This window comes from Manacus candei, unplaced genomic scaffold (genome assembly GCF_025592945.1).
Source record: "Manacus candei isolate 608988 ecotype Guabito, Panama unplaced genomic scaffold, ASM2559294v1 h1tg000065l, whole genome shotgun sequence".
In the NCBI taxonomy this organism is placed as follows: Eukaryota; Metazoa; Chordata; class Aves; order Passeriformes; family Pipridae; genus Manacus; species Manacus candei.
Window position 1 is genome coordinate 1,670,810 of NW_026138113.1, and position 24,325 is coordinate 1,695,134.

Genomic DNA, 24,325 nt, shown 5'->3' on the forward strand with positions numbered 1-24,325 from the left:
CAGCTCTCCCGGAGCCCCTTTAGGCACTGGGATCGGCCCCACCCTTTCCCCGACCTCCCCAAGATGGCGGCGGGCGGTGCGGCCCCGCCCCTCGCTCGACCTTCCCAATATGGCGCCAGAGCGTGGTCCCGCCCCTTCCCTTCACCCCCAAGATGGCGTCTACCGCTGACAGGGACCCCAACATGGCCGGCGGCGCAGACCCGGAGCCGGAGCCGGGGCGTGTAGTGGAGGCGCTGGAGTTGCTGCTGCGGCCGCCCAGTGACCGGGACAGCGCTGCCGAGGCTGCCCAGGAGCCCACCCTGTGCCCGGAGACGCTGCGCAAGAACGCGGCGGCGCTGGAGGAGCGGCTGTCGCGGGCAGCGGGCTGGGCCTCGCTGAGTTCCCTACGGGCGGCCGTGCTGTCCTGCAACCCCGCGCTGGCGGCTGGGGCGGCGGGCGCGGAGCCGGGCTGGGCGGCGGCCTGCGGGGTGCTGGTACTGCTGCTGTGCCTCAAGGAGCGCCTGGCCGCGCTCGCCGCCGCCCCTGCCGCCGCCGCAGCCCCCGGCGCGCCGCCTCCGCCCGCCGCCGACACGCTGAGCGCGGGGCAGACGCGGGCGGTCCAGCGGGCGCTGCGGGCCGCCGTGGGGCTGGGGCTGCTGCCGCACCTGCCGCCGGGGCTCGGGCCGTGCCCCGGGCCACCCTCGCCACCGCCCGTCCCCCGCGGGGCCCGCCTGCTCGCTGCCACCGCCGCCCTGGCCGAGCTGGCCCGGCTGCCCGCGCTGGGCGCCCCGCTGCTCGCCCGCCACCTCCGCCTGCTGCTCGCCGGGCTCTGCGTGCTGGGACACGGCCCCGCCGCCCTCTGCCAGGTCCGTGCGACACTCGCCCCCTCGTGTCCCCGCTCTCCCGGGGCTGGCGTGGGTGCCCAGCCGAGCCCCAGCCCGTTCCCCGGGGCCGAGTCCCGGGCTGGTTGCCCAGCGCTCCCTCCCATGTCTTGCCCGTAATTCCCCACGTGAAAGAAGCTACAGGGGCTATGGAGCCCCAGAAGGGGCTAGAGGGCACCGGATCAACCGGTGGGTTTAGTGCCCAACCAGGCTGCCCTCACCACCCCAGAGTGTTTTGTTGCAGGGTGTTTCGGAAGCGGAGCAGGCGCGGTGCCGGGAAGCCCTGCAGGACATCCTGGACCGTGTTTACCAGCCACTGGCAGTGCAGGAGCTGCTCGTCCTGCAAGGTCCGCCCAAGCAGGTACCCAGCGGTTGAGGGCCATCAGGGTGTGTAGTACCTGTGTTCCCACAGTCCGAGGGTGCTGCTCTCCTGGAAATGTTCTTACACTTTAGAAACAGTCCTGGAGCACTGATGAAGCTGCCAGGTGTGTGCCATGCAGGGGTGCGTAGGTGGGTGTGAACCCAGGGACTGTCATCACGGCACGTTCCACCTTGGCTTTGCACCCATATCCACTGTGCCCGGCCAAGTGGAGCTCCTGCTCCTCCAGAACCTGCCCCTTCCCACTCATGGATGACACAGGGCACTCGCTGCTGTTTGGGGCCATTCCAAAGCCTTGTGAGGAGGAGGAGATGGGAAATCTCCTGAGAGTTGTTTTTGGAAAGTCTCTAAGGGATAATGATAGAATCCTGGAATGGTTTGGGTTGGAAGGGACCTTAAAGCTTATCCCATTTCAACTAGACACCTTCCCCTAGACCAGGTTGCTCCAAGCCCCATCCCACCTGGCCTTGAACACTGCCAGGGATGGAATAACATGCTGAGCACTTGAGGACTGACCAAAAGTTAAGGAATGCTGGTTTGATGGTACTTGTAGGTCCCTTCCAGCTGGCCTGTCATTAATTCCTAATTTGCTTTGTGCCACTGACTGAAGCAGCAGTTCAAAGCCTGTCCGTGTCCTGTGCTCTCTGGCAGGACACAGGCTGTTTGCCCATCCATGGGATTTGCACAAGAGTGTGCAAATACACTCCTTACCCTGCTCCTGTGTTCCTTTCCAGAGTGCTCCATGTCCCCGGGCAGGCCTGGGGCCAGCTCCAGCCTGGCTGCGGCGGCTCTGTGGGCGCCTGCTCTCTGAGAGGCTGCTGAGGCCCAACGGGGTGCAGGCCGTGGTTCGAGGTGTCTTGGAGGGCACAGGAGGTGAGTGGGGGCTCTGGGCCTCCAGGATCACAGATTCAGAGGTGTCTGGAATGGTTCATCCCACAAGAGGCCCAGAGCCACCAGAGTACGGACGTGGCAATCAGCTTTTGCCAGGCCAAGATGACTCAGTGACACACAGATTTTGCCTCTGACTGTGGTGAGCTCCCAGACTGCCCTAATTTAGGGTACACTGTCATTTTTGAGGCCTACACTGAAAACCTCCAACACCATTTAGCTGTTTATGCCTCCGTGGTGTCACACCTCATGTGTGTCCAGAGTGTGGTCTGTCCCAAGGAGTGCCCTGTCCCAGTGCCAGTGCAGTGGGAGCCATGCTGGACTCTGGGCTGTGAGAGCTGCAGGGACAATGAGACCCATCCCCTGCTTTCCGTGTCCTGGCAGGGAGGGAAACTGTTGCTATCCAAAAATGAATCCCACAGATATTAGTGCCAAAGCCTCCTCTAGCCAACACCCACCTGATGGCACTTCCAAGCATGACCTCCCTCCACCTTTTGTCCACCTGTCCGTAGGAGTTGTTTTCCATTATCAAAGCTCTTGCACAGGAATTTTCCCCCTTCTGTCTTTAAGTTCAGGTGTCTCCTGAAAGATGGTTGGTTTAATGACAGCAATAAAAGCTCAAAATCCAGTTTTTGGTCAGAAACACCTAGCTTCAAACAGAGCTGGCCGCTGGTCAGAGCTGATCCAGAGTTTCTGCTGCTGCAGGTGGTGCTGGCGCTGAAGCAGCAGCTCTAGACTGGAGGAAATGTGACGCAGTTGCAAAGATCCTGGCTTCCTGCCCACAGCAGTGCCTCTCCCTTGAGGACTACTACAGACAGGTGTGCCCCCAGGTAAGTCCCTCGTCCCTTCCGCCTGGGAATGCAGAGCCAACTCCAGCTTGGAGGGTATTGGGACTGCCCTTTCTGCTTGAGCGTGGCCTGGCTTGAGCCAGCATAACGTGGAGATGTTTTTCTGGCAATGGGTCACGTTTCCACTCTTGAATTTTCCATGTTTTATTGAAATGCTAGATGATGTTGATTGTATGAGCTGCTCGACACTGCACTACACAGAGCTCTATGTGGAGCTCTTGTTTCCAACCTTTGGCTCTGGGAGTGGTGCAGGCTCTTGGTTTGAGCCCAGAAAAGCATTCTGTGTGTGTGGAAAGGACACTGGCTCTTCCATACTTGGAATATCATGCCAGATGACCAGCAAAGGAGCACATGGACAGGTCCTTGTTCTCTGCCAGGAGCCAGGCTGCCCCCTCTGAGGGCGTGCTGATCCTTTTTCCTTTGTCATGGACTTTCCTTGCAGATTCTGGACTTGCTGCACATCCAGGACAAAGTGGCAGCACGGCAGTTCCAGCGTGTGGCCACCACCACGGTGCTCACCATGGCCAGGGAGCACCCACAGCTGGCAGAGAGGCACGTGCTCCAACCACTGCTGTCCCCGCTCCTGCGGTGCTCTGAGGCAGCAGGTACCACATCCGGGAACGGTCTGGTTTCTTTCCTCACTGATTTTTGTCATTCCATCGGAATTTCTTTGGGCTACAGACCATGTGAGCTCAGCTGTCCGTGCTGGCCACGTCTGTCTGTGTGGTTACATCATATTTACTGCCACTTGAGCCAAGTTACTCCAGCGTGGGAGCCGAGTGCTGTGGCTCCTGCCATGGGCTCCTTGGGAAGCTCTCCCAGTCTGACACCCTTGGTTTGGGCTTCCAGACGGAAGCCATAGGTTCCCAACCCAACCAGCAGCTCTCCAGGGAATCATTCATCATTGTGAATTGTGGTCTGCCTTGATTTCCATGTGTCCTTAGGGGTTTGCAGCACAACTGGGACAGCTAACGAGGGCTCCTCTGTTCCCATGGGGAGGGGAGAGAAGGGAAGGGAGCCATGGAAGTGTTTTCGGGTGCAGGGTATGGCAGGGCTGCTCTGCTGCTGGGTGCTCTGGGGTGCTTTAGGGTGCTGATGTCTCTGCCCTTTGCTTCCAGAGCTGGCAGTGGAGGATTTGGCAGCAGGGACCATGCTGGTGCCAGAGGCAGAGCTGGGTAGCTGCGTGGAAGATGTGCTCAAGGTACCATGTCTGATCTGGGGGAGAAAACTCTGAGAAAGAGCTGGTTTGAGACTTTGTGAGCAGTTCAGTGTGTGTTAGATCAGACAGACCCGGCATCTCCTGCAGTCATGCCAGACTCACCTCGTCCTTATCTTCAGGAGTACTTTTGGTCTCCATGTGGGCTGTGCCAGGGCCTCATCACCATCACAGGGAAGAATTCCTTCCCAATATCCCATCTAACCACCCTGCCTTGTGGCAGGGAGAAACCATTCACCCTTGTCCTCTCGCTCCAGGCCCTTGTCTAAATTCCTGCTCCAGCTGTCTTGGAGCCCCTTAGGCACTGGAAGGGTCTTTTAAGTTCTCACTGGAGCACAGATCTTGGCTTTCATGTTTGGGGGAGAGATGGGGTCCATCCTTGTGTTCCCTATGAAGGATCAGGGTTTTTTGTGGAGGCTTCTCCTCTGACACCTTCCTTCATAGCGCCATTTCCTACCATTCCCACCAGTATCCCCATTGCCACACTGCAGGCTCCCCTGCCTGCCCTGACAGCAGCTTCCTGCTGCATGTTCCAACCCAGAAGGACATCTCCAACCCTGGAATTCAAATTTCAGAAGCTGGTGACTTGGTTCCTGGCATGCCCTGAGGCAGCCTAAGCTCTTAAATGCTGGAATTGTTGTCTGTTTTCCCAGTAATGATCTGTTGTAACTGGCTGGCAGGCAGAGACTGGTCTGGAGGGCTGCTCCCTCCCAGTGCCGTGCTGGGGGGGTTGGGGTGGGTCCTTCCTTGATGGCAGAGTGCTGGAGGCCTGACAACAGCCAGATTAGTGAGGGGACCCTGGATTTGGGGAGGTTTCTTGTCTAACAAGTGTCATTTGATGCTGAGTGAGAAACCATCCTTGGGGCTTCATCAGGGAGGCTTTGTGTACACAAGGGTCTGGGGAGGAGGAATGGCTCCGTGGGGATTAGCACAGGGAAACAGGTCTGTTTGCATCAATGGAGCAGGGCAGGGTGTTATCAGGGCCATCTCCCTCCTACCTGGGCTGTCACACTGCCTCAGGCAGGTCTGTCTCCAGGGCATTTCCAGCCCTGGAATGGGGATTGTGAAGGAAGGTCAAAGGTCCAGGTGTGGGTTGTGGGAAGTCAGAATTGTGGGGAACAGGAGGTCAAGGGTGTTGAGAGGAGATTGGAGGTGTGGGGAGCAGGTCAGAGGTGTGCGAAGCAGAAGATCAGAGATGTGGGGAGTGAGAGGTTGGAAGTGTGGGGAACAGGAGATCAGAGGTGTGGGGAGTGGGGACTCGCTCTGCTGTAGAGGGACGGCACTTTCTGAACAGGTCATTGACCACATGAGACAGCTGGAAGTCCCTTGGAAAACTTGGGAAAAGACTTTATTACCCTGCCCTCCCCTTTTTTTTTAAGCTAAAAACTGTGGAGGGAAATAGAGCCTGCCAAAACCAGGACCTGAGTACCAAACACTGAGAAAATCCTGAGTCCAGCTGGCAGGATTTGGTGTTTAACCACTTTCTAGACCAAATTTTCCCAGCTTATGGCTCTGACTAAAAGCATCATACCTGGCTTTTAGTTTTGGATAATTCCTTTAAAAGGATACAAAAGGAAACACAATTACATGAGGCTTCTGTGAATGCCATGAGGCTTCTGTAAGTGTTTTTCCTGTGCTCTATGGGCAGCAAGGTGGGACTTGTATGCAGTGAGCCTGAGAAGGGTGTGCTGGGTTCATAGAGGGCATTGACAGTGATCTGGGAGGCTGCTCGTTGAGGTGGAGGAGAGGAGCAGGGCCCTGCAGCTCCCCCAGAGCTCCTTCAGCCCCCCGAAGAGCCCCTACAACTCCCCCAGAGCCCCAGCAGCTTGGTGTCTCAGCTCAGCACCCATCAGCCCAGCTGCCCTGCTAGGGACTGATCTCTGTGTTTGAGATTTGCCATAATTCCATAAAGATTTGCTCATTCCAAGGTGCCTGTTGCATCTCTGGGGAAGGCAGGATCCTACCTTTAAGCAGTAGACTTCCCAAATATCTGGCTGCAGCCTTCCTGTAGCTTGGAGCCTGCTGTGGTTAAGGAAATACTTGGAGAAAAATGGTGCTGAAGCCAGGTTTTGATAAGGAATATGGCATAATCAGGGAAAACAGGCTCCAGACTGAAGGAAGAGGCTGAGAACCCTCCACCATCCTCCCCAGCAGCCGCTCTGCGCACAGACGTGTTCCTTTCCTCCCCTCTGTTCCACACAGGTGTTTGACTCCCCTTTCTGTGCCCTTCTCTCTGTAGGTGTATGTGGTTGGGAATGACAGCTCGAGCCTGCTGCTGGGATCCTTACAGTCAGTCCTGGGAGTGGTTTTTTCCCTCTATTCCTTCGCCAAGCAGAATGTGTCATACTTACGGTAAGGAAGGATCGTGCTCAGCTCTGCTTGGCTCTTCTGGGCTTTGCCCACCTCCAACAGGCACTGTGGGCACAGACAGGAGCAGAGATCCATTTTCTCATCCCAAGGAGCTCTCATTCCAATAGGGCAGGAACCACAGGCAGGGTACATGACCTTACTGACAGCCCTGTGCCCAAGGAAGCAGTTCTCACTTCAGTTTTGTCTTCCCTGAAGCCAGAATGTTCCATGTAGAGACAAACGTGCCCTTGGGAGCACAGATTGACTCTGCCTAGAGAAGGGATTGTGGTTGACCATGGATGGAGGTGGTGATGCTGGGACCTGGCTGGGTGTCAGAGTGATCTACAAACAGGATAAAAACTGGATAAAACAGCTCAGGCACTGGCTCTTGGAAATACAGGATCATTCTCCTCATGTCTGGCATCACTCTCCTGTAATCCAAGCAGGACCTGCCTCCGGGCAGCTGTCCCTCATGCCATGCCCACTTCCCCAGAATGCTCAGTGGAAAGCACCATGTGTGCTAGTCGTGGTGACAGGGACAGCGGTGACCAGGCACTGGCTGTCCTCTTTCCTTGCTCCCCCCAGGCTTTTCCTGGGCTATCAGGAGTTTGGACCAGCCTGATGAAAGCATTCCTGGTGGGGTTACGCTGTTCTCTGGTGATCCTGGCGTGTGCAGGCTTTCCCTAAAAGGTGTGTGTAGACACGGCCTCTGCTGCTATTGAAGACATCGTTAATCACTTCAAAGAGCAGCAAGTGCCGTGGCAAGTTGGTGGAACACGCCAAGCTCACGCTGCTGGGCCAGCAGTCGCTGCTCCCTTTGCTAAGGAATTTGGCAGGGATGACTACACTTGCAACTGCCTGGAAGTGTTCGGCTTTCCAGACCCCTGGCACAGCACGGCGCAGCCGCTCCACCTCATTAACCTGCATCTTTCCTTGGCAGGGCTCCCACGCAACCTCACAGTGCTCCTGTCTCCTTCCTGCTCTCCCTTGGCACTGCCACCAGCCCTTGTCACCTAGCCATGAGGCACAGGCACGGCGTGCCAGGGATGTTCACAATACTCCCTTCCTCACCGGGCTCAAGTCCGGAGGAACACAAATCCTTCCATCTGGGAATGCCAGAGGGCAGGATGTGCTTCTGGTCCTCTTAGAAACTGTCACAAATGCCTTCAGCTGCCGGAGCCAGAGCATTCCAAGGAGAGCCCCTGGCCGCTTCAGAGTGCTCCAGTCGTATCTGTCATCCCAAAACGTGTGACACAGAGAGGGGAGCAGTGGGTAGAACAGTGTCACCACTGCTTCCTCTCTCCTTGCCAGCTCCCTGTGCCAGGAGATCCTGCTGTGGTTCCTGGAGAAGGCGGAGCGGGAGCGGTCGCTGGCTGTGCTGGAAGGCCTGGCCGGGCTGGGCAGCACCGTGCCCACCCTCCACCCGCGGTGCCGGGTCTGTGCAGGCAGCGAGGGCGGTGCTGCCATCGCAGTGGAGGACACCATCAGGTGAGTGCTGTGGGCACAGTCCCCAGAGTCACTCAGCACCCAGGGCTGTCCGGGGAAGCCTGTCAGAGAGCCTGGGTGAGTGGGGGTCTGCCAGGACCATCCCACCATGGTCTCATCCCCTTAAGCTCAAGCAGGTGATGCTTCCTCACAGCCCATGCAGCCTCCAGGTTTTCTACATGCCACACAGAGCTCTGACTTCCAGCCCCAAAAAGCATCATGCTCCACCTGAGTGTTTGTGTGCACTCCCTGCCTGCTTTTCCTGACTCCAAACCCTGCCTGCGGACTGTCTGGGAATGGGATGTGCTTTTTCAGCCCCAACACCCCGCAAATTCAACTTCCACTGTCCAGCCTGAGCCTGTCTCGTGGCACAGTGAGTGGAGTCCCTCGGGCACAGGTGGTACTGTCACAGCAAGGACTCTGGCAATGCCAGCGTGGTGGAGCAGTGACTGAGCTCCTCTGGTGTGTGCAGATGGTCTCTAAGTAGAGGCAGAGCATGGCCATGCTGGGAATAAACTGCAGCCATTAGTCTCCAGCTACGCAGAGTGGGATATCCGGCAGCCGGAGATTCAGTTTAAAGCGAGGACTGTGAGCTGGCAGGGAGGGCCCAGGGCAGTGCTGTGGGATAGGCAGAAACATGGCTGTGTCCAGGGGTGTCCGTGGGGAGGGTGTGCCAGGAGCTGGGAGCACCTACAGTAAAATCTCCACAAATATGTTTGGTTTGGCTTTTGTTTTAATCTATTCCTGACCTGAGTTAGAATCACAGACTTGTTTGGGTGTGAAGGGATCATTCCACCTCCTGCCATGGGCAGGGACACCTTCCATTAGACCAGGTTGCTCCCAAGCCCTGTCTAACCTGGCCTTGGACAATTCCAGGGATGGGGCAGCCACAGCTTCTCTGGGCAACCTGTGCCAGGGCCTCACCACCCTCACAGGGAAGAATTTCTTCCCAGTATGCCATCTAACCCTGCCTTCTGGCAGTGGGAAGCCATTCCTCCTTGTCCTGTCACTCCAGGCCCTTGTCCAAAATCCCTCTCCTGCTTTTCTATAAACTCTTTAGGTACTGGAAGACCACAATTAGAAGCAGCTCTGCCCTGGTTAAACTGGGAATACTTTAAACTTACTCCATAATAACCCTGGCTCTACCCATGTTCATGTCCCTGCTTCCATGGCTCTGACCATTACATGACTTAGCCAGCACTAATCCTGTTATTTATGGGATAGCTGGGTTTGGGCTCATGGTTTCTGTCAGTAGTGTAGTTTTGATAATGAAAGGAGCAAATGATCACAAATGACCTGGGCAGTGTTTGGCTCAGCTGCCTCCAGGCTCTGCTGGAAAACACTGGGAAGGAAGGCTTCCAGGAAAAGGCAGGCTGGGACTTTACTTTGCCCTGGATCTGGGGAGTCAAGGGGGTCTGGATTTGTTTGTGTAAGTGACTCAGTGACCTGTTCCAGTGATGAAGATGAGGCCCTGTACCAGAAGATCTCCTCAGAGCAGTGCCATGTGCAGAGCTTGGTGGAGCTTCTGTCCCACTGCCAGAAGAGTGGGCTGACCGGAGACTTCTTCATCCACTGCCTGAAGGTGAGGGCAGGCCTGTCCCTGGTTGGGGCACACCTGCAGGAATGGGTTCCTTGGAAAGGAATCATCCCCCTGTGTGTCCTGGGATACGGCACGTGCTGGAGCAGCCCTGTGTGCTGGGTGGGAGAGCCGAGGAGAGGGAGCAGCCCTGTCCCTGAAGGGGTTAACCCTTATCCCCTCTGGGCTTTTTTAACAGCATGAGCATGTTTGAAGTTTAATGGTGTGTTGGAAGCTGAGAATAATCCCTGTTGCTTCCCTGGCTTTTATGGAGGGGCCCCAGCACCTGCTTCCTTTCATCCTGCTTGGAGCCCCTGCAGTTCCCTCCTGGCCTGGGCTGGGCTGGGCTTTTCGTGTCCCCCCTCCAGTGCATAGTCACACAAGGGGATAGTGATGGGACTCCCAGGAGCTGTGGCAGCTGTCAGAGACCTTCAGCTGGAAGGTCCTGGTGTGTGAGGAGTCAACTGGCATTCCTGGCACTGGTTACCAACGTTTAACCACTGCGTCTCCGTGCCCTGTGCTTCCTTCCTGGCAGGAGCTGACTCAGGTGGCTGCAGAGGACGAGGTGGCTCCAAACCCGACTGTGGAGCCTGGAGGGAGTTTGCTGGAGCTGGAGCAGGATCAGACCAGGCAGGAGAGGAAGCTGCTGGTCCTGCAGCTCGTGGCTGCGCTGTGTGAGAGCGTCTCGGACACCGTGTTCACTGACATTGTGCAGGTTGGTCATGGCAAAGCCCAGGGGGATTGGCTGAACACTTCCAGGAGGAAAGGCTGAGAGAGTTGGGATTGTTCAACATGGGGAAGAGAAGGGTCTGGGGTGACTTTGGAGCCATTTCCAGTGCCTAAAGGAGTTCCAAGAGAGCTGGAGAGAGACTTTGGACAAGGGTCTGGAGTGACAGAACAAGAGGGAATGGCTTCCCACTGCCAGAGGGCAGGGTTAGATGGGATATTGGGAAGGCATTCTTGGCTGTGGGGATGGTGAGGCCCTGGCACAGGTTGCCCAGAAGAGCTATGCCTGTGGAAGTGTTCCAGGCCAGGTTGGTCAGGGCTTGGAGCAACTTGGTTGGTCTAACTGTGCTCCTATGTCAGTGAATGGGCAGTGCAAAATTTATTAAATGTTGTAATTTCAAAAGCCACTGGGGCTCCTTGACCATGGTCCCAAAAAACATTTTTAAAACATGGCACATCTACCCCTGAGCACACGCTGGGTGGGGTTGGCTGTCCCCCACTGTTCCAGTCAGGAATGCAGGTGGACACTGAGGGCAGCATGGTATTCCCCTGCAGTCTTTAAACTTCCACATCCTGTTCTTTATTGCTGTTTTTTACCCCAGCGCCCCGGCTGTGCCAGCTCTCTGTGCCTGCCGTGGGCAGAGGCGGTCACTGCTGAGGCAGGTTTCCTCACGTTTCCCTCTGGGACAAAGGATCCTTTGTGTGCTCTGCAGCAGTGGGGGGGACACAGCCAGCACTGCTTTGTCCCCACCTGCCTCCCCATCACACCCACCTGCAGGGCTGGAGAGTCAGGGTGGGAAACAGGGAAGGGTTTTGCCAGGTTTCAAGGTCCAGCCTGAGTCTGGTATAAAAACCCACCACCAAGGAAATCCAGACAAAAAATCCATTATCCTCCTGCCCGGAGTTGTGTTTCAGGGAGGCCCCTGGGCTGAGACAGGCAGTGGCAGTGCAGCCTTTGAGCAGGTTCCTTGGGGCGTTTGGGGGGCCCTAATGGGGTAGGAACAAGTGGGATCCATCTTTCCAAGGCTGGAGCCCAGGAACAGTGGCCGCTGTGGCCCCCCTCAGCTGCACATTTATTTACATATTTTGCCACATAACCAAGGTCAACTTGATTTCCTTTCTGCACCAAGGATTCTTTCCTCCTACCTGAGAAACAACCGTGCCCCAGGGGTTTATTTTTCAAGGTTTTTTCCTCTCCCACATTAAAGTGGGGTTTTTTTTTCTTTCTAGAGTAGTTCTTTTTACTTTTTTTTCTCGGCAGCCATCTACTGATTGTTTACTCACAATGTTCCTTTTCTTTACATTAAATATAATTTCAACCTCTTCAGCTCGTGTGTCGCTGTGTTGTGAGAGCAGATATTCCAACTTTTTTTACTTTCTTGCTGTTTGCTGAAATTTCTGCTCTGACATAATTATTCCAGCAGGTACCTGAGCCTTTTTTGCAGTCTTTTCCAAAGCCTTTTCCCACAGCCTCCCTCCTTAAGGGATGTGCTCAAAGAAGCTGGCAACTGAGGAGGAAACGATGGCTGCACCCAGTGCCTGTGTCCTGGGGGCTAGAAGTTTGGGATTTGCTGCAGTAGGACCTTGTTGCCCTCCTACTTTGTTTTCCAGAATAGGAGTACAATAGTTCTTTTGCAACACACCTGTTAGGTTGGAATGACCCTGATCCAGCCCTTTCCCAGGCTTGTCCCAAGCCATGGTGTGGAGAAAATAAGGCACGGAGAACATCAACTCCCTAATTTTCAAGGTCTGTTAGGAAGGCAGAAAGCCCGTGGGATCACAAGTGTCGGTGCCAAGAAGGCCGATGCCAACCAGGCAGGATCGTTATAGGCTTGTGGAATAAAAATATTGTGGGAAAAATAAGAAAATAAGAGAACACGGGAAATAGCCCAGCTGGAATATCGGCTGTGTGGGAGTAAGGGAACTTGGCACTGGGGAGCCGTGGGGCTGGGACTGGAGCTCCTGGGCTCTGGAACTTCCCAAGCTTTTCTCTAGCCCAATTCCATACAGAGCCTTGTTGCCACCACCCTGACTTTCCTTCACAGACTGTCCCAGTTGCCTTCCCAGCTCCCATCCCATGGTGGAGCTGGGCAGGAGGCAGAGATGGAGCTGGGTTCTTCCTGCTCCTGCAGCCTCATGGGGGCTTCTGCTGCCAAGAAACCCCTACCAGTTTAACCATCACCTTTTCCTATGGCTGTTTTGGGTGTGACTGCCAAGTCCACGCCAGAGCCTGGCAGCTGCAGCCACTGGTGAACTGGGCTGTGTGGCTCAGCCACTCTCCATCCATGCTCCCAAAATCCTCACCCACGGATTCACACAGCCTGGCATGGGGCTGGGGGCTGTGATCCCAGGGAGCCCATCTGTGCTGCTACTGGAGGGGGGGGTGCGGTTCGGAGGCTCCAGCACCCCCACAGCTACCTTGAGAGCCCTGACTCCCTCCTGCATCCCCAGTGCATCCCCATCCATCCCCCAGCTCTCCAGGGCTCCCAACACTGCTGAGTCCCCTCACCTGCTCAGGTGAGATGGCAAGGGGAAGTAGTGGGAAGGCAACTGGGATGGTCTGAGAGGGAAGGTCAGGGAGGTGGCAAGCGAAGTTTCACAGAACCACAGAATATCCTGAGTTGGAAGGGACCCACAAGGGTCATTGAGTCCCACTCCCGGCCCTGCACAGGACACCCCAACAATCTCACCATGTGCCTGAGAGCATTGACCAAACTCTTCTTGAATTTGTGCAGACTTGTGTTAGAGAATGGCATAGGCTTGGGAAATTCAAATGGAAGGCTAAAGAGGAGGTGGGGTCACCCTGGGGGTCCCTCCTCCTGACTTGTGTTCCCCTGGCAGGTGCAGGAGTTCGTGGCAGCCGTGCTGCAGCGGGCCTGTGTCAGCCCAGCGCGGGGCCCCGGCGCGGCGGCCGAGGCACAGACCCTTGCTATGGCCATGGGGCTCGTGGCTGCCCTGCTTGGAGGGGCTGTCCAGGTAAGGGGCAAAGCTGGGGGGCTTGGGGACAGGGAGTATGGGCCCTGCCAGCCCCAGCCCAGGGGGGCTGTGGCAGGGGAGCTGGGTGCCTTGGGTTGGGGTCCCGGCTGGGGTCCCAGCCTATATATGTGTGTGTATATACATACATATATATATGTATATATGTATGTATGTATAACATATATATTGTTTTTCCTTGGAGCAGTGTGGGGGCGCTGGCCAAGGGTTCAATCCCAGCAAGACATCCCTGAAATTAATTTCATTTATTTATATATGTATACTATATTAATATATAGTATAAATTATACATACTAAAATTTTATATATTATAAATGAATATATTAATTCATAATCCAAAGTTTGCTTCCAAGAAGGTGATGACAGAGCAGTGCAGCCATGTACAGCATCTTTAAATACCAAGACTGCCTCCTCTGCATCCCTACACACCATGAGCTCCAGCTGCGGAGTGCAACAAATGTCCCATGTGGGCTGTACCCTTCTTGAAAGTCCTCTGTACTTTTATATTTACATTTTTTACATATTTATATTATTATTTACATCACTCAATTACCACATTATACCAATATATATATATAGAGAGAGAGAGAGCTGCCATGGGAGCAATGGCCCATCCATTAATGCGCTGCCATCACTGAGCTGCTGGAGTTGCTTCATCCCCGGATTTACCCAAAGGAAGATCCAGCTGTTAATGTTTTTTCCATTCATTTATTGTGTCTTATTGCTAAATTTCTAACACTGGGAAAAGAACTTTACTTGGAGAGAAGTTAAAGCCAGAGTCTTGTGGCTGCAATGGGCCCCTCCCAGACAAGCGCCTGCTCCCATTCTGGTGTTAATGGGAGCGACGTAACTTGGGAAATGGAATGTGAAAGGTTTTGGAAGCAGCTGCAGAGCTGTTTGGGTTTCAGCAGCCAAGGAGTTTTTATGCAATCATCCAAACTCTCCACTCAAGCTAAAGCACCCTTTTCAGGCCTCACAGCCCAGAATTTAGCAGTTACATCCAGGTTAGGGGAGGAGCTTCTCCTGCTCAGAACAGGTGGCAGCTGCCATGCCAGGAATGTCCTTCCAGGCAGGACTGATGGCAAGCCTGACACGGTGCTGGGAAGATGATGGGAGGGATGTCCCTGTTTTGGCCTCCATGCACAGACAGGGCTGTCCTCCAGGCTCATGCCCTTCTCACCTTCTCGTGTGGCACCTGCTGGAGATGCCGGAGATGGGATAGGTGCTGGGCCATGGGCACTGCTGTTCAGAGGAGCTTGTGGTGCTTGAAGCCCAGAACCAGGGATGGGGATGGGAGTGGCCATGGGGCTACAAAACAGACTCTGGGGCTCATCATCCCCATGCTCTCCTGCCCTACCTGGAGCATCCCAGGGAGTGGATGAATCCTCACTGTGGTGATACCAGTGCTGCTTTTCTCTCTCCACAGCTCCAATCCAGCGACTTCTCTGTGCTGAAGCGGCTGGTGCCACTGCTGGAGGAGCTGTCCCACACCTACCCCGAGCCCCTCACCCAGGAGTTGGCCTTGGACCTGCGCATCGCCATCTGCACCCACGGGGCCTGTGCCCCCGGCACAGTGGGCGCCGCTGCTGACAGTGTGCTGGGGAGGAAGCCTGGGATGGGAGTGCAAAGCCCTGCTGGCATTCCCAGTGGAGCCCCCAGCCCAGGGGGCAGCCAGGCCCCGCTGCAGCACAGACACAGCAGCCCCTCAGCTCGTGGAGAGAAGAGCACAGAGCAGAGCACAGGCCACGAGCCCAGTGCCACCGATCCCACTCCAGCCCCGTGTGCCAAGAGCCCGGCCCCAGCTGGGCTCCAGGAGCTGCTGGTGTCAGCCTACGACCCCCAGCCCCCCGCCCGCGCTGCTGCCCTGCGCCACCTCGCCAGCCTGGTCACCCAGCGGGATCCAGAGGCACTTCGGCTTCAGGAGAAGTTGCTGCAGGTACTGGGCTCCTGCCATGGTCCCTGTCACTTGCTGGGTCCCTGTCCCCTGCCATGGTCCCTGTCCTGTGCTGCAGTGCAGAGCTTGTGCTGACCATGCCGTTGGGCTGGAGATGGTCCCGATTACTGGAGCCCTCTGGCCTTGCCGGCCCAGCCCAAAGTCACTGCTGATTGCACTTCCCCTTCATTGCAGGTGTTCCTGGAGAATGTGCAGCACGAGGACGCCTTTGTCTACCTCTCAGCCATCCAAGGTGAGCGATGCCCGCTGGGATGAGTGCCAGTACTTCGTCAGGGAAGGTTTTGTGCTGGGGGCACTGAGAGGGAAGGAAGAACAGCAGAGCTGTGGCCGGGCTAAGGGCTTGGTGTCTCCTGCCCTCCCATACTGTGGCTCTGTGCTGTTTGGTTGAGCCTGGAGCCATGTGTGGGCTCTTTGTCAAATTCCTGAAGCTCCAGGCTTTGTCTCCCAGTTATTCTTACTCTCTGAAGCTGGTCACTGTCTCCATGCCAGGTCTGTGCCACCAGCTGGGGCTGCAGTTCCAGCACGGTGTGGGCACAGCTCTGGCACCTTGGTCTGACATCCACTGAGTGGTCTATTCAACTGAGGTTGGCAGAGGAGCAGGGCCATGGGGACCCACCGGTGCTCCCTCAGGGCTCTACCAGGTTCATTCCCATGGCCACTCCCACTTCCCAGGAAACCCTCAGGCTGGTTCTTGCTCCAATGCCCTCAGCACAGCCCTGTGGCACCAGGCTGCCCAGGCCTGCACCGCAGGCAGGTGCTTCCACACCGGGGTGGTGTGAACGTCCTGTGTGACAGCTGACACAGCTGGTCACAGTTTGCTGGGTTCCATGGAAGTAGGTGCCGTTCCCTTGAACCACAGCAATGCCGGCACTGCTGTCATTGGGTTGGCAACCTTTGGCAACAGTTGGGAAAGGAGTTTATCCTTTGCTTCCCGCTGCCTGTACAGTCTTGAGAGAGACGGGTCTGTCCTTGCCCAGCGGCTGAAACACAAAGGCTGTAACCGTCCCGGTGATTAACGCGCCGGTGCAGCTGCCGCCGCGTTTGGCAGCACGGCCGTGATTAACCCTGATGCGGTTCCTTGCGGCCGTGACTCACCCGGCCCGTGGCAGCAGCACCTGTGGCGAGCCGTGCTGAGCATGGGGCTGGTGGTTGTCCCATCTGGGTCCCCACAGCCCCACTCTCTCCCCACCACAGTGGCAGGGCTGGGGCTGAGCTGGTGTTGCGACACCACTGGCTATCACTGAGCTGGTGGTGTATTCCCGCTGTACTGGGCACTACACCTATAATCCTGGAGTTAATTTTGGGCCCCTCATCATAAGACAGACATTGAGGGGCTGAATGTGTCCAGAGAACGGAATGGATCTGGGGAAGGGTCTGGAGCACCAGGAGCAGCTGTGGGAGCTGGGAGGGCTCATCCTGGAGAAAAGGTGGCTCAGGGGGGACCTTCTCACTCTCTCCAACTCCCTGACAGGAGGGGGGAGCCAGATGGGGGTCAGGCTCTGCTCTCAGGGAACAAGGGAAGGATGACAGCAAACAGCCTCAGGTTGCACTAGGGGAAGTTTAGGTTGGATACTGGGAAAATTTCTTCATGGAGAGGGCTGTCTGGCCCCGGCACAGACTGCCCAGGACAGTGGTGGAGTCCCCATCCCTGGAAGGATTTAAAAGCCACGTGGATGTGACACTTGGGAACATGGGTTAGTTGGTGGCCTTGGCAGTGTGGGGGAATGGTTGGACTTAATGATCTTAAAGGGCTTTTCTAATCCAAATGACTGTGATTCTGGGATAAGGCAGTGCCAGATGTTACTGCCTTGCCGGATGTGCCTGGACTTGCAAAGGGTGACCCACACCAGGCACCCTCCGATAACCAGGGAACGGGGCTGGAGGCGAAGCTCCTGGAGGGCCAGGAGCTGGGGCTTACCATGACTCAGTGCTTGGCACTGCCAGGGCAGCCTCTGCTGCTCGCTCCTTCCCTGGAGAGCAGCCACCTTTCCCCATCAGAGAGTTGCCCAGTGCTGCCAGAGCCCTGCCTGGCACTTCTCCCAGCCCACATCTCCACAGGGACAGCGAAGCTGGTGCAGCCCCATGGCATTGCCTAGCCTGTGTCCTGTGTCCGGGATCTGATCATCCCTTGTCATCCCTGGGGAGACGCAGCAGGCATTGGGTGCACTCGGGCTCAGGTCCCAGTCTGGGCCAGGTGAATTCAGCAGGGACAAGGACACACTGGCACCATGTGCCAGTGGCTGGGAGCTGGGAGCAGTGACCAGACCCTGTGCCTGAGCATCTCCTGTGGTGCCCAGCTGCCCCCAGTGTACCGAGTCCACACCAAGTCAATGGGCATCAACCAGCAGCACTGAGCGGGCACCTGCTGCCAACTGCCAAATTACTGATTTTCCAGCTTTTTTGTCCCCCCCAGGTGTTGCCCTGCTCTCCAGTGAGTACCCAGAGCGGATCCTGCCCATCCTGCTGGCACGTTATGAATGCCCAGTGCAGGGCACCGAGGACACTGTGGCCACTGTCACCAGGATGAAGCTGGGCGAGGTGCTGATGCGCGTCACCCGGGCGCTGGGTGAGTCCATGGCCATGGGCGTGGCAGTGCCCCCTGCCATCAGCTACAGCACCTCTCGGCCTTGCCAAATCCCAGAGGAAAGCCCATGGGGGATTTTTTTTGTGGGAAATAGAGAAGGGTCTGGAAGCTGAAGAGTGGCTGGCTGGGGTTTGCTGATGGCAGGAGCAGGACAGCGGATCCTACCAGCAGCCCACTGTCCCTTCAGCCAGCAGCACCACGCTCAGAGGCTGCTGGGAAGCGCCTGGACACGCAGGGCTGAGGGGTAGAAGCTGCATGAGGCCTTTCCATCAGCTGCTGTTGGGACACGTCCTAAAATGCCTCATCTGACTCCCTGGAGAGGAGGCCAGACCAGCGGGAGCTTGCAGCCGGAGTTCTCCGTCTCCAGGGGGGTGGCAGCCGGTGTCCCACTGCTGGGACAGCCAGATGGGGGTCCCTGGTCACCAGCCAGGCACTGTGTACTTGTTCAGGATTGCTCCTGCAGAGCCTGGACCCCCCAGGCCCTGGGGCTGTGACTCCCCTGCGACCTCTGCTACATCCCCTAGCCATGGTGGCATCCCTGGGCTTTGCCAGCTGTGCCATCCCACTGGTGCCAGACTGTGCCACTGTCCAGCCCCCCTACTGGGATGGGGACAGGGCATCCCACTATCTCCTGGGGGGCTCCAGTGATCAGCAGCAGAGCCCCTCAGTCCCTAAAGACCCCGGGCAATGTCCATGTGTCCGCTCCGGCGCTGGACATCCCCTGGCAGCTGCCCTGGGGACGGTGGCACAGCCTCCCTGTGCTCTCCCTGCTCCCCACGGTGCCGCTGCCGCAGGCAGCAGCTCCGGCGCGTCCCAGCTCGCCGGCGTATTTATAGAACAAATTGCACCAAGTTGTTTCTGTTGCAAGGCTTCAGGATCCGAGAGCGAGGATTTATCCAGCACTTTCAGGATCGCTTTGCTTTGTGCAGTTTCAAGATGTCCTGCTCTGCCAAGATCTCTTGCTCTGCTTCTCTCCCACCCCATCCCTGTCCTCATCCCTGCCTGCCATCCCACTGGAGCAGCTTTTCCCATCCAGAATGGGATTTTGCAGCAGGAAGGGAAATGCTCTGTGCTCCTTCTGTGGCCATCTGGCACAGGGCTGGTCTGCTGTTGGCTTCCAAGGGAATACATCCCACTCAGATCACCCAGCACTACTCAGACTGCCATAATTCCAACCCCTGGGATGCAGTCAAGAGCAGGATGCATTTGCAGCAAGCCTGGCCATCCTTGGCATCACAGCACTGCCCCAAGCTCCACCACCCTGTGCCAGTCCCCAGCCCTGAGCTCCCACATGCAGTGGGATGGGGACCCTCCACTGCCTGCAGGAACTATTCCTGTCCTTGCATCCGAGGGCATCCGAAGGCATCCATCCCACTGGCCTCCATCGGCTGCACAACACCAGGATCCAAGGAGCTTCCAGAGCCTGGGAGAACTGGAAAACCACTGAGCTCATGGGCCAGCTAGCCTGCTGGAGCTTCCTTTCTGGCCCCTTGAGCCTCTTCCTCCAGGAATCCATGCCCACACCATGGGGCACACGGCTGCCCACCTCCCATGGGATGACCACGCTCCCGGGGTGTTTGTGGATGCTGGACATGGGCCCTGACCTCTCGTTAGCAGCTCACATGTCCTCAGCGCCTCCCTGTGCTAATTGGGGTGGGGATTTGGGTCTGAAAGATGTGGGAATTTGGGATTCACGCTTGGTGTGTCTGTGAGACCTTGAATGGAGGAACTGGGATATGCTGGAGGGCCCCCATAGGGCATGTGCCAAGGGGCAGAAGCCACCCTTGAGTTGCTGCATCCAGCTGTTCTGCACTGCTGCAAGGGGGATGCCCAGTCCATCTGCTCCCAAAGGAGCCAAAGCTTCAGCAGGGAGGGACTGTGGGCTTTTCCATGCTGGTGACACACCGCTCTGCTCTGTCCTGCAGGGGACATGGTCTTCCAGCACCGGGAGCCGCTGATCCGGGCCTTCCTGCGGGGTGCCCGGGACCCTGACGGAGCACTGCGGGCCAGCAGCCTCTCCAACCTGGGCGAGCTCTGCCAGCGCCTTGGCTTTCAGCTGGGATCTATTGTCCAGGAGGTACCAGCTCCATCCTTCCCCGGGTCCCTGTCTGGGGAGCGTGGGGCCATCGCTTGTTTACAAGTGGGTTCGTTAGTGTGTGGTTGGGCTGCTGTGGACGTGGAAATGGGACATTTCCATATGGAAATGGAACATTTCCACAAAGGACATGAGCGATAAGAATGATAATTGCTTATACCGTGGAGTATAAAAGCCACTGGGCCTGAAGCAAACACTCAGGAGGTTCTAGCCCGGATTTTTAGGTGTCTGCTCCACCCATGGCAGCTGCTGCCAGAGGAGACCTAGGGGCACAGGTGGTGCCTGCCAGAGACACCTCCTGCTTAATGACACTTAGTTACCCTCCCGTTATCATAATTATCATAATTATCGTTATCAGTGTGGCTGAGCCATCCCTTGCCCTGGCTGCAGGCTCTGAGAGAGACACGGCTGCCTGGAGCTGCTGGCGCTGTGATCCTGGTGGGATGAGCCCAGCTGTCGGCAGTCCAGCAGCCCTCAAGCTGGTGGGTCTGTGCCCCCTGGGAGCCAGACCTTTGCCCCCCTGGTGCTCCTGGAACTGGAGCCCACATGGATTTGGCACTCAGGCTTCTCCCCTGGTTGCCACTCGGCACCAGTGGGTCCCGGTAGTTGATGTGATGCCAACACGCCACGCGCTGCTATTTTGGGAGGGTGCAAGCTCTGCTAATTCTCCTGGCTGTCACTGCTGGGGTTTAATTAGATTCCTTTGGCTCTGCCTGATTTTTATACAGATTGTTATACAGCTTCCCGAGGCATCCATGTGCTGCCTGGCCCCAGCAGGAGGAAGGGCTGCTCAGAGCCCATGCCCTGCAGGAAGCAGGACCCCCCAGCTGGGTACCAGGCCAGGCACTGAGGTCCCATCCTCATCCTTGGAATGTCCCCAGCATGGCAGCAGCTGCTCAGCCGGGATCCCCCACATCCCGCAGCCCTTGCTGATGCCCCCCTGCCCTGTGCCCACAGGTCACCTGCTGTGTGACGGCCATAGCCCAGACGGACCCTAAGGCCGAGGTGCGAAGAGCTGCCGTGCACGTGGTGGTTCTGCTGCTGCGGGGGCTGAGCGAGAAGGTCACCGAGGTGGGTCACCCCCCCGTTTGTCCCCACGGCAGGGACAGTCCTCAACAGGCTCGTGGGCATCCCTGCCCCACTGGGGCTGCAGGGCTCATTCCCAAGCAACTTCAGGGAAAGTCTCAAGGGACTGAGACCCCCAACTTTGGCCTCCCCCACCAAAGGGCCCACTCAGCAGATCCTGGGAAAGTGGGGACTTTGTGGGGGCATTCCTGTATGCTGCTGGGATGTGCTGTGGGGCCGTGTCATGCTGTGGGTAGTGCCAGCTCTCAGGAGCCGTGGGCGTTATTCATCACTGATTTGACTTGGAAATGCCCAGTGTTTCCTCCACTGTGGCCTCCCTCCCCAGTTCCCAGTAACAAGCATGTTGGGACTCAGCTCCCATGGAGGAAACAGTTGGTTCCCCATGGGAATCCCCACAGCCAGGATCTCAGCATCCCCCTGTGCCTCTGGGCTGGAGGTTCACCACAACGTGCTGCTGGTGTGTGGGGAAACTGAGTCACAGGAGCCCAGAGCTGTGGTCGGCAGTGGTGGTGCTGCAGTGTCCTGGCACCAGCAGTGCTGGGGGAAGGGGCAGCCCCACACCTGCTGGGACACGCTGAGGGGGCAAGGGCGGGCGAGGCACCAGTGGGTGCTGACACTTTCCATGCCCGCCATATCCAGGTGCTGCGGGACGTGCTGCTGGACCTGTACCGCCTGCTGAAGCACGTGGTGACGGCCGAGCGCGACGGCGCCACAGTGCTGCACGCACAGCTGGCACTGGAGGAGCTGGACACCGTCATGAGGAGGGTCCTGTTCCCCCCACAGACGCTGGAGAAGAAGATTGTTGTGCTTCCGTAGCAGGGCTGAGCCTGTGGAAATGAACTGTTCTGCTCTGACATCAGGGCCAATGGCTCCCAGAACGGAAGGACTCGCTGTGCCCCCGGGATGCTGCCGGCAGGTGCCGGATGGGGTGGGGAACCTCGCTGGGACGAGGTGTGGGATTAAACAGAGACACACTCAGCCCTGTGTCTGTGGCGTCTGTGGGGGTCATGTGAAGCTTCTGGGTGCTATTGTGGCCATGTCCTGGGTCCAGTGGAAGGATGGGCATCACCCCCAGGGCCAGCATCAGTCCCTGGGCTGGCATAGCAGCCAGTGGGGCCAGTGCCTCAGGCTCCCTGTGGCCAACCAGCCACAGCTGCCCCTGAGGGGAGTTGGGAGGGTGAGGGACTCTGCTGTCTGCACCCCTTGAGTGAGTGTCCGTGGCCCCCCCACAGGGATGCTGGGGGGTCTGAGGTCTCCTTCACCGCAGAGTCTGAGGATGGGTCCCTCCGCTGTGGCACCAGGAGCCCTCTCCATGCCAAGGAGGGGCTGTGGGACCCTGTGGCTGTAGGCACTTATCTGGGACCAACGCTCACCACCATGTGCTTTGGGACACCCCAACATTGGGGTCACTCCCACCTCCAGTCAGGACAGCCCCCATGGGTGCTGCAGCACCACAGGCCTCATTCCTGCGCTGGGAGTTGCTGCACACCTACGGTGGTGGGGGAGCAGAGTCCTCAGGAGCCTAGCCCTTACCCCTCTCACTCCCCTGGCACCATGCAGACCCCAGCCCCTCCATGTACAACCCCAGGTGCCCATTTCCCAGCTGCCCTGTGCCATACCAGATACTGGGGAGGGTCTGGCACACCCCTTCCCTACCAGGCTGGGGGCCCTGAGCTGTGTCACCACCCCTGTGCTGTGCCATGCGATGTCCTGAGTGGCAGCAGGAGCACATTGTCCTCAGTGGAGAGAGCAGCGGTGGCCAAGCGCTCCTTCTCGCTCCTGGTGCTGTGTTGGACCACAGGCATGTACCAGGGTGCTGCTGTACCAGCTGTGCCTGTCCAGGGGCTGCCACAAGCAGTGGAGGATGAATTTGGAATGAAAAGTCTCTTTTGATGCCATTGGCTGGACACTGTCTGGCCATCCTGCCTCTGGCAATAAGGACATGTCCTGCCTCTGGGAACAAGCTGTCTGGCTGTCTTGCCTCTGAGAGCAAGGATGTATCCAGCTGTCCTGCTGCTGGAAGCAAAGCAATGGCTGTGCTGGGGATGGAGGTAGTTTGATTCCCACCTTGGACAGCCACAGGCACGCCAAATGTGAGGGGTCCCTGATGAGGGCACAGGGAGGGCTGTGATGTGGGGACACACTGCCCCTGTCCTGTGTCCCCCCTCCCCATAATTGGGCACCTGTTGCCACAGGGACCCTGGCAGTACCATGGCAGTGGCACAGGCCACACCAGTCTGACCCCACCATGCTGGGCTTTGAACCCCTGCACCCCACTGCTGCCCTGTGGGAGCCCTACCTGTGGTGCTGAGGGTCCCAGCATATCCCTGTCCCATCCATGGGCTCACCAGCTCCTCACCATCCGCTCCAGGTGCTTGGGAAGATCCCAGCTGGCATCGCCGCGGTGCTGGGGGTGTCATTCGAGGGGGACCTGCCTGCCCAGGATGCTCCCACTGGAGGGATTCCCTTCCCCAGCTCCCAGCACTCGGAGGCTCCGGGTCCAGTCCTGGTGTCACTTCGCACCCGGCTCCCAGCACAACAGGACACAATGGCCCGCATTGGGGTGAGGAACCCGAAAGTGCTGAATTTAAGCCCAGAGCCAAAGCTGCAACTCCTATGGACTCAGAATGGCTTCTCCCGGAGCTGGCTGTCCCTTGCCATCAGCCCGGCACGGGAACGTGGTGCTGCTGTCCCCGGGCTGACCCTGGTCCTGTCCTGGCACCCACCGGCCACAGGGACAGGGTGACGCGGGTGGCTCATAGCCGTGGCAGGACACGGTGGCACAGGGAGGTGACACGTGGGTGTCATAAGAGGGGCCCAAGAACGGGGCGGGGGGAAACAGAGTGACCGGTCCCTGGCCCGTGGCGCTGCGCCGGTGCCGGTACCGGCTGATGCCGGCGCCGGGTGATGGTGATGCCGGTTCCGGTGCAGCACTAGAGCAGCTGCCGGTGCTGCCGGTGCAGCAGCTGTACCGTGGTGCCTGTGATGATGCCCGTGTCGGTGCAGCACTGGTGCCGCTGATGCCGGTGCTGCCGGTGCCCCCGGTGCCGGTCATCACTCCCGCAGTGCGGGGCTGCGGCCGGTGCCAGGTGCTGCCGGTGCAGGGCCGGTCCCCGGTGGCTGCGGGCGGAGCCGGAGCCGGTGCCGATGCCGGTGCCGGGGGCGGTGCCGGCGGTGCCGGTGCCGGTGCCGGGCGGGGCCCCCGCGGGCTGCGGGCGGTGCCGGCCCCGTCGCGGTATAAAGGGGCCGCACGGGCCGGGCTGGGCGCACAACGGCGGCGGCGGG

The 24,325-nt window shown here is 57.8% G+C and overlaps 1 protein-coding gene across 2 annotated transcripts; it reads left to right on the forward strand.

The window, feature by feature from the left end:
• The first annotated feature begins 49 nt into the window (after window positions 1-49).
• Window positions 50-22,018, forward strand: TANGO6 (transport and golgi organization 6 homolog). Of its 2 annotated transcripts, XM_051805581.1 has the most exons (17): window positions 51-845; window positions 1,105-1,221; window positions 1,974-2,112; window positions 2,833-2,957; window positions 3,418-3,580; window positions 4,094-4,176; window positions 6,431-6,543; window positions 7,852-8,028; window positions 9,481-9,607; window positions 10,137-10,316; window positions 13,169-13,303; window positions 14,748-15,257; window positions 15,450-15,507; window positions 17,689-17,841; window positions 19,785-19,936; window positions 20,912-21,025; window positions 21,680-22,018. In XM_051805581.1, the coding sequence occupies exons 1-17, from the start codon at window positions 153-155 to the stop codon at window positions 21,854-21,856; spliced, it is 3,216 nt and encodes a 1,071-aa protein (XP_051661541.1). In that variant the 5' UTR covers window positions 51-152; the 3' UTR covers window positions 21,857-22,018. The 2 variants fall into 2 exon arrangements, with proteins under 2 accessions (XP_051661542.1, XP_051661541.1); XM_051805582.1 differs by lacking the exon at window positions 7,852-8,028 and having other exon boundaries at window positions 50-845.
• Window positions 22,019-24,325: the final 2,307 nt, after the last annotated feature.